The 10253-nt window shown below is 45.0% G+C and overlaps 1 protein-coding gene across 1 annotated transcript in view; it reads left to right on the top strand.

The window, feature by feature from the left end:
• Positions 1-210: 210 nt before the first annotated feature.
• LOC124613454 (juvenile hormone acid O-methyltransferase-like) overlaps positions 211-10253 on the top strand; it is a 92525-nt gene continuing 82482 nt past the window's right edge. Inside the window, exon 1 of the mRNA XM_047142158.1 lies at positions 211-581. Coding sequence (XP_046998114.1) covers positions 211-581 — 371 coding nt within the window. The remainder of the gene's footprint in view (positions 582-10253) is intronic.

Here is a 10253-nt window from a genome sequence, read left to right as displayed (position 1 = left end):
GCGGGCTTGGATTGGCGGGCTTGGATTGGCGGGCTTGGATTGGCGGGCTTGGATTGGCGGGCTTGGATTGGCGGGCTTGGATTGGCGGGCTTGGATTGGCGGGCTTGGAACATTTAAATCAGTAATTACTATTCCTATTGTGGAAAATTAACTTAAAAAAAGAGACTTGAACTCTAAGCAGCAACAGTGTGTTGACAGGTGCTCGCACCAATGGAGAGGGCAGACTCGTTCGCCACCCCGACTACCCTGCAGCGGCAGTTCCTGTCTGCTGTGCTGGACCGCCTGTGGCCAAAGCTGGAATGGCAGGTGGCCAGCAGCGCCGTGCTGGACGTGGGCTGTGGTTCCGGTGACGTCACGGCGCTCCAGCTGCTGCCGCGGCTGCCCGTCGATGTGCGCGTTGTCGCTGCCGACCTGAGCGACTCCGCAATAGCCCATGCTGCTTCCAGATTCGAAGGACCGCGCCTTTTTTTCCTTAAATTGCACATAGGCACGCGTCGCATCCAAAATACAGCTGTCTGGCGCCTTGGACCATACTCGAAGGTCTTCTCCTTTTTCTCTCTGCAGTGGGAACAGCGTCAGGGGTAAGCATTCTCATGATGATACCTATATTATTAGACACCATGTCATACTTTTAACAGTTCCTCTTACTCAGGTATGTAAAGAATTTTTCACCGAAAATTAAGCCTCGGGCATGGATGTGTTCAATGTCCTTCGGTTAGTTAGGTTTAAGTAGTTCTAAGTCAAGGGGACTGATGACCTCAGATGTTAAGTCCCATAGTGCTCAGAGCCATTTGAACCATTTTGAACCGAAAATTAAAAATTGGGACAATAATGGTAAAGACTGCGTTCCTCTACTACATTCAAGTCCAAAACGTGTTTCATCTAGCTAAGGAGAGGAGATGTGTTTCCATAACCAATGAAAGGCGAGAAAACGATCAATGTTATTTTAGAGGCGAAATTAAAATATCTAAATATTTTTTACAGATTGTTTTTGGCACCATAAATTTTGACAGTAAATGCATTGTAGTTCTAATTTACAGTTGGACTGGGATTTAAGAAGTTTGGTGGAATCGACGGAACGCAAGCTAGCCCCACTCGTTGAGAAAATTGACGATTTGTTACGTCTTCTAAGGCGTGGACTAGTTAACGACCAGACGGCAAAGTATGGCTCTACAATCACGGTGCGTCGTCCACCGCCGTGCATCTGCTCTAATAATGGCACTAACTATCTAATATCAGGTTTTTCCGAAGTACGCTTAGCTTTACACTGAAAGTCCAGCTGTCAGTTTAAGGTTTATCTTCATTTCTGTATAAAGTATCAAGATTTCGGTTGTCTTTTAGGATTACTTCGAGCTATGGGACTTAGTTCGCCCACAGCATTAGGCGTGCATACTCGAAAGACGGTTAAGGTTAAAGGTTCTGTCTGCATAGCACACTGGGAAGCTGATGCACGGTAAGTTTCTTAGATGAGAGTATGAAGCCCATCCTGGAACTCAGTCTATCAACCACTGATAGCTTCCAGTTTGAATAGCACATAGTGCTCTCTTCGTCTGCAAGCAACAACCAGAACCAATGTTGTAGTTTCAAAACGTCACAATTCACCGTAAAGATTTACTGATAAAAATTCATTTATTATACTTCCTAATTTGGTCCGGGAACCATCGTCACGTATCCTGTATAGCTATGGAAATCACGCTTGAAAATCGTTACAGACTTAACTATCAATATGACGCTAACAGGTGTACATGATGGAAAAAAACTCGCAGCATAATAAGTCACACATTCATTTAAAAATTTTATACCTGGATTCAAAACACTGCAAAGTCAGTGGTTCCCCATTGGAACTAGAAGTAAGACTTGTAACATAATGTAACAGTATGTCAATGCATATCGTGAAGTATTTAAGTACATACATTAAATAGCAAAGAGATCCATTCGCTGAAAACGTCGTCTAAAGTAAATTAAAATTACTTAGTAATGAATGTGAGTTAACTAAATTTTATGATTTACTTTAGACAACGTTGTCAGTCAACGAACGTACATGAGACGCAACTGTTGTTCTAATCAGCTGTATGAGGTGGGGTTTGAGCTATCTGGGTCTGTTCTATACGCAATCCAGGCACACTCAGAGCATCTGTCAGAAGCCTGAATAACCATCTTCTTGCAACGCGGACGTGCAGGAAGTGTCTGCGAGGTACTGGAAGGTACAAGCAGGGGTGTGGAACCTTACTGACTCCTGTGCCGTGGGTAGCTGCCCTGAGTTTCACGGTTGAGGACCAATAGCGTGAACAGCCCCACCGGTCGAAGAGGTCCCACGGATTCTCGGTTGGGTTTAAATCCGGGGGATGGAGGTGGGTGGGGGGGTAGGAACCTTCGAACTTCGAAATGACGAGATCACCCAGGAAATGCCATGAAACCATTCCTCAGACAATAAAGCTTCCTCCTCCGGTGTGGACCCTTCAGACTGCTGTTACAGGGCCTTATATACCAACGGCCATCTATCTGATGACATGTAAAATATGATTCATCTGAAAACGTCACCTATTGCCACTCCGTGGAGGTCCATTTGTGGTTTTGGCGAGCGAATTCCAGCCTTCGTCGCCGATGAAAAGCAATCTGCGTGGCTGCGTGAACCAGGCGCCTGCTGCAACAACATTCGGCTGTAGCTCCTTCGTTCATCTGGGTGGTCTGTTGGTCAGCAGTTTCAAATCTCTTCACCCGTACACGTCTTCGCAGCTGCCGTTCACCCTTGTCATCTATAGCCGCTGGTGTACCACAGTTGTCTCGGCACCGGGTTTGGATCAGTATACTTCTCTTACGGCGGCACGCAAACAGTACAGACTTAGCCCCTTCTGGAATGCTTCTATCATCGGCCCGAAAGCAAATGATCATGCCCATTTGTACTTCAGATAAATCGCTCTGTTTCCACTCTATGTCAACGACCGCACTTTTTTTTCTGTGGTGTTTTTTTTATCAATAATAATAATAATTATACATCATAACCCACTTCCTTATATGATTAGTGGGTCTTACTTTCTAAGTATGTTAGACACAATTAGCAGCTAATTACAGTGTAGTGGGTTGTGAGCTACAGCTATACTCTAATTACAATGGGCAGCTATTCTTACACTTACTAGTTTTTAACTTCTAAGATTTTAACTAACTCTACTGCCTGCAGCGTCACAGATGTGTCAGGAACGTATATAAACCTACTTCATTGCCTTGCCAATCGAGCTAATCCCGATGGGCGAGTCCCTGACACTGGGCAGGTCAGGATGTTATTCGCTGCAGGTTCCTAATACTAGTTTCCTAATCTAATTTCTACTAACTAGTTCTAACCTAAGTCAATTCCGGTGCATCGTCTAGTCCTTGATGTTATTCCCCACTCCCCTAATCCCGCATGTGGCGGATTCCAGACTGTGAAGGTCGGCCTGTCCACGCGCAGACGGTATGGGAGTAGGGCGTGTATTTAGTACTAGAATTTCTTTAGTTTTATTGTAATTTGTGTTGATTAGTTTATTTCCCCCATGTATTCTTTTAGCACTTTTCGTGATAACTCATCAGCAAGTTTGTTTATTGTTTGAAAAGTGTCTCATTGTCTTACGAGGTGGTATGTGTCATGGTCAGGTAGTTGGTCACGTAGTGTGGAAGCAACATCATTGAAGAGGGGGCACTCGTAAATCACATGATCGGGAGTGCTCTCCGGTTCACCACATTCACACGCGGGTGTGGCCCTTTTCCCGAACCGACATAAGTATGTCGGCTAGGGCCCGTGTCCAGTGAGAAAATGGATTAGTCCTCTGGTGGGTTCAAAGTATTTCATTTTTAGTCGTTCCCTAATGTTTGGAATCAGTTCATACGTCCTACGCCCTGTTTCGTCAGTCTCCCGTAGTTCTTGCCATAGTTGTTCTCCCCTTTGCCGAATCTTACCCTAGCCCCAGTGCCTAAAATCTCTTCTATCTTCGTTGCATTTCCCTTCTTAATCCAGAACCACGCGGCCTGCTCTCTGATTTTGATGTCCAGGGGGCAGAGCCCCATTATGACCAATAGCGCTCCCCCTGGTGATGTTCTATAAGCCCCCACAGATCTAAGTATCATGTTCCTTTGAACCCTTCTCACTGTCATGGCGGGCACAACCCTCGTGAGCCTGTGTGCCCAGACTCCCGAGCCGTAACACACTATTGATGTTAATTTGGTATTATGGTAGAGTCTTATGAGATGAGGGGAAAGATGAAATCTTTTATGTCCGATGGATATGAGATTGTTCAATGTTTGAAGGGCTTTCTGAGTTACGGTTTCAATGTGTTTCCCGAAGTTCCACTTCTCATCAATGATGATGCCTAGGTATCGTGTGTCACGTCACCGAAGGACCGGCGAGCGCTCGATTCGTACAGTCGGGTTACAGATTAATTGTCCCTTCAATAACAAGTAGGTAGACTTGCTCGGTGATGTCATTTTAGTGTTTTGGCACCATAGTTGTAACTTGTTTAGGGCACTTGCTATTTTGGGTTCTATGTCTTCGCGGCTACGGCCCGCATCCCTTCACCACCACGACAACCCCCCCCCCCCCCTCCCTCCCTCTGACATACTTGGTACACTCTCCGCTACTAATGCCGCCACCTGCCGCCTTTGAACGGTTTTTGCACGTTGAGGTCGAATGCAGGCGGTGGTCACATTAATGTGGCTGCAGTGTGCGCATTCAGGGAATTCAGTAGGCATGCAATGTATTGTATTAGTTCAAAGTGTTAAAGGTTTAGTCAAATCACATTAGTTGCGCACTATATCGCAGTTATTTTAATCAGCAAGTATGTGATGTTTTATTTTCAATGACGCCGTTTTAGCAATAACGACAAACTTAAATGTCACTACATTCCTAAATATTGTCAGCCTAAAAATTATAGATTTATTCTTTCTTTCTTTCACTACCGTCTTTACCCCGCATTGTGCGCAGGGTCGGCATGGTTAAGTGTATGGGGTGGCCGGATGTCCTTCCTGCCGCCACCCATACCCCCCAGGACGGAAAAAGTGTACCCCACTGTCTGCGTCACGTGGAAATCGTGAAATAGTGTGTGTTTCAAATGTTTGCTAGTCGTGTAACCGAGATGGGACGTGGGGACGAGCCCAGTATTCACCTAGGAGTAGGTGGAAAACCGCCTAAAAACCACATCCAGGCTGGCCGGCACACCAGCCTTCGTCGGTAATCCGCTGGGTGGATTCGATCCGGGGCCGGCGCACCTACCAGAGTCCAGGAAGCAGCGCGTTAGCGCTCTCAGCTACCCTGGCGGGGAAATTATAGGTTTATTGTGTTCCTATTTTTATTCGCTAACTGTAATGTACAATTACTCTAGTTTCACATTACAGGGAGGCGGCGACGTCTAAAACTAACAAATTTACTTTCTTTTATCCAGCTTACTTTCGATTAAAATATATTGTAGCACTGTAAGGTCACGGTAAAACAAAATAAAAATTGCGCAGTAGACGCAAGCTTAGTTTCTCACACAGACGTAAATTATAAATAAGTCATTATTCATTTGAATTTCATTACTGTTAATGTTACTGCTCTTGTAACACAGTGCTGCTGCATGCAACGTATTGAATGTTAAAGTCTTATGTAGCACGTATGCTCATAGTAACGTCTTACACGTATCGTGTACAATAATAAGATACTAGATACTATTCATAAAGTACTGTAGTTATCGATATATGCAGATATCTGAAATATCTTCGGTTAGACAACACACAAGTTTTGTGGGTGTGGTACCGCATCATAATGTATAAAACTACTGCTGCTGGAGGAAAACTTAGACTTAGCCAGCTGGGCAGTCAGCAGTAAATGAAGTGCCTGCACTGGCAACGTTGTAAGTTGTCTAACATCGAGAACCAGTCCCTAGTACATTTCTACTGCTGACTACGTAATTTACTTTGCTATTTGGCAACAGGTAACAGTTCTTAAATGCTATGTACCTAAGGATTTCGTAATACGTATTGTCTCTGAAATCACTTAGTCTCGTATCTAAATCTCCAGTGACGAACCGTGGATTTTATATTTTGACACCACTGGTTTTACTTATATTTTTCCGTGTATGCTATTTCGAATAATTTGTGTGTGAGAGAGAAACGTATGTTGTGAGAGTTTGTCAAAGTGTGCACCAGATAGTGGTATACAGACAGTTAAGTTTAGAATGCTTTCCGTGTGACTTCTCAGTTGGTTTGCGGATCTAAACTGATTGTATAATAGTTTTATCAAGAGTTCTTCGCAGTGAAATTTGATTTTTAAAGTATTAAGTGTTGGGTACCAACTACTCAAAGCAATTCAATAATCATTAATAGAAGCTAACTGAATGTTAAAAAGAATGGTATGGTGGTGTCACACACTTATGTCTACCTTTGTCTCGGATAAGTTGCGACGGCGACGCACCGTAGCATAGAAGCCCTGAGGCCTTGGCAGGTCAGTGGAGACAGTTGGCGCCACTTCTACACACACGTTGAGCTCCGTTCAGTAACATCCCACATTAGTTCAATGGGGTTCGTCTCCGGCTAGTTGAGGTGGCTATCACATAACCTGGAATTCGCCACTGTGTTCCTCGAACCACTCAATCACACTCCCGGCATTCTGACACGGTGCATTATATTGCTGAAAAATGCCACTGCCGTCGGCAAACACTATCGTCATGAAGGAGTGTACGTGGTCTGCAACCAGTGTACCATCATCCTCGGCCCCCATGAAGCCTTGCACGCATGGACTGTGCGGCTGGTCCCGGCGGAGGTTAGTCCTCCCTCGGGCGTGTGTGTGTGTGTGTGTGTGTGTGTGTGTGTGTGTGTGTCTGTCCTTATGATAATTTAGGTTAAGTAGTGTATAAGCTTAGGGACTGATGACCTTAGCAGTTAAGTCCCATAAGATTTCAGACATTTGAACAAGCCTTGCACGAGCTCCACGGTACCCATGGATGCCCAAGTGAATGTCCCCCAGAGCATAATGAAGCCGCGGCCAGCTTCTCTCCATCCTGCAGTAGAGATGTGAGGCAACTGTTCCCCTGGAAGACGACCTACTCGCTCCCTCCCACCGGCATGGTGGAGGTATCGGGATTCATCACACCACGCAACAATCTCTCACAGCGCCAGCGCCCAGTGTCGATCGTGAAGTACACACTTCAGTCGCAGTTGGCAATGTAGTGTTGTTAGTACTGGCACATGTGTGGGTCGTTGGAGGCGGAGTCCCATCGTTAAGTGTGTTCAGTGCACTGTGTGTTAACACACACTTCTACTCTACCCAACATTAAAGTCTGTCAGTTCCGCCAGTCTGCCGCCTGTCTGTTTTACCTGTATCCTCAGCCTGTGACGTAAGAAATCAGTAATGAGGGCTGGTCGCCCAACCCCACGACGTCTGGACGTCGTTCCACCTTTGTTTCGCCACATGCTGAAGACTCACCACAGCACACCTCGAATACCCGACAAATCGAGCAGTTTCCGAAATGCTCGTGCCAAGCCTCGGGGGCCATCACAATCATCCCTCTGTCAAACTCACGAAGACATCGTGTCTTCTCCATTCTACACAAGGACAGCACGCTCACTTATATGCATCGTGCGTATGTCTGACTAGCATTCATTCGTTGCCAGGTGGCACTGCTATCGCCTGGACGATTTTATATGGATACTAGGCTGGTAGTCAGTGTTCTGGCTGATGAGTGTACATGGGTAAAAAGAGGGAAATGGTATGGTGCGGCAGACAAGCACTTTCTAATAGCTACTAAATGGGAGTAATGAAAATGTAGGATCAGGAAGATTCCCTGTTACTAACGCATCAGCTTTTTGAATTATCCAAAGGACAGAAAGAAAAATTGTGAAAAACTTGTGAATATGAGAGGTGAATAGACAGTTCTGCGCCCATTTAGCATTTCCCTCATTTCACCTCATAAAAACCTCTGTTGCCGAGTTGCGTCGTGCTATTCCTCTTAGATCCAGTTCACCATCATGGTATCCGTTTAGCCACTGATGCCTTCCACGCTATCGTGGTCAATAGCCTTCCGGTTGACCGTGGGATACCTCCCCTCCTGGTTTGGCGGTACCAGCTCCTGGTTTCCAGTGTCATCACGAACTAGGTGTACCAGGGGAAGGTAGAGGTCAGCACAAGGGCTGTGGTGTGGAAGGGAAACCCCATGGGTAACACAACAGCAGTACCATTCACAGTTAAAAATCTTAAAAAGAAAATTTATGTAATAATTGGCAAGCTTCATTTGATAAACCAACATTAACTAATTACATGTATTTATGATGTCCAACGACTGGGCGAAAAATTTTTTCTTTAAATCTCTCAGCTTGAACAATCTGATATATTCAAAATAACAATCTCTTAAAAAAGGTTAAAAATAATTTCTTTAATGAAGACAAAAATTTTCTTAAATACCTTGTATCATAAATAGCTTTCACAAATACCAAGAAAATATTCAGAATAATGGTATTAATAAGTAACATGTTTGCTTTACATATCTAGCAATTATTAAGGCAATCAAAATCCTCAACTAATAGGAACTACCTAATTTCGTGCCAAAATTTAAGGCTAACAAATATTGACGTTAAGATAATGATTGATCAAGTTTATAACATCAATAATACCAACACAATTAAGGCCATTGGTCACTTCATCTCAGAAAAAAATTCTCAAGGCACACAACTGGCTAAAATCATAGAACTAACATTGAATAAATATCTGGTAATAATTTACAGAGATTAAAACGTGATTAAACGATTTTCGTGCTTGCACACAGAATGTAAAAAAAAAATGCTGCTAGGCACACACTGAAATACATTTCAGTTGCAAGGTGGTAAGTTAATTAAGCGATGCACTTTAACAGACCATTAAACGTAATAATTTTAACACAAGTGTTATGTACATAACTTTGTCCATAATAATACAAGGTGCCCACCTCCTTCGCCACAACAATATTACAAACAAGTTTACCGCATTTGGCAGTTTCCTCCCTCCATCAACTGACGGGCCCAGACCATTTGGACCACCACATGCTTTCCCAACAACATGGAGGGAAAGGTGACCAATTTCAGGGCCCGAGGAGCAGCGCACTAAAACAGGCTAAGTTTATAACATTACCAAGGAGCATCATTTGGTCACACCAAAGCTTATATTGCTGAAAGGGGCGCTTCGTATATGAGCGTTGACACAAGGTTAAACTCCTTATCTGACAAGAATGGAACCTGAATGTAGCAAGTTCCTACCAGTTGCACTAACAAGGTCCAATGCATGTAATTACAGCAAGCGCTACACGGCAATGGAGCACATATAGTTCCGAATACTAACGGCTTAGCCCATGTAATTCAGCTGCCCAAGCTGTACTAAAGTCACACGCAGACGTAGGCTTGAGCCTGCTACACTTCCGGTACCTTAAACCATCATACACAGTATCAAGGATTCCTGAGAAACATTCACAACCAGCTTGTGATTCAAATCGCCACTTTACAAACCTTCGTTACTCAGATTTGTCTGATTCGCAGCAAGGATAGCCGTTTTGAGTCGCTGGAATTGGTCTCATTGGGCGCCGTACATAGTGGTGGCAATAGACAAGAGGCCGCCGTTTCACAGCTCCACGGACTACCTCAGTGAAGGACAATCGTAGGCGACCACGGCAGCAGCAGCAGCAGCCGATTGACTACGGGCCGATCTCTATACCTCATGCAGGCCACAGCACTCCTCATCTCCCTCTCACAACTGCCGTCTGCACTCGTCTCCCCGTTCGCGCCACAACCCCAACCTCTCCTGCCTAGTTTCTCTACTCTCTCTCGAAATTCTCGCAGACTTCCTTGCCGATGGAAAGCGTCCCGTCGCACTGAGCTCCACGGCTCACGCTCTTCTCCTGCTCACCTATTCTACTCTACTTTTTGCGGCTTCGGGACGTCGCCTTCACGCTGGGTTTACCGATTGGGCTCCGCCTTGCTTCTCTCTCCTTGTCCTCTTCCCCACATTCTCTCCCGACCACCCCTCCTTGGTTAGTTCCTCAGCCCAGATTCGAATGGAGCGGTTCTAGAGTCTGAGAGTCTCCATTGTTTGTTCTGCCTCCTGTTATGGGAGTTACAGGACGCTAAGGTTTCTTCACATCGATGGCCCTAAATCCGCCGATCATGTGGGATATGCCTTCGCATCCTCTGTTGGCATGGAACACTATACCTTGCCTTCCATGTCTGGGATGTTTATCATGTTACTGATGTCCATCTATCAGGCGATCTGCGTTATCAAACGGTCC

Source organism: Schistocerca americana, chromosome 4, assembly GCF_021461395.2.
Source record: "Schistocerca americana isolate TAMUIC-IGC-003095 chromosome 4, iqSchAmer2.1, whole genome shotgun sequence".
Taxonomy (NCBI): domain Eukaryota; kingdom Metazoa; phylum Arthropoda; class Insecta; order Orthoptera; family Acrididae; genus Schistocerca; species Schistocerca americana.
This window is presented reverse-complemented; position numbering and strand designations above follow the sequence as displayed.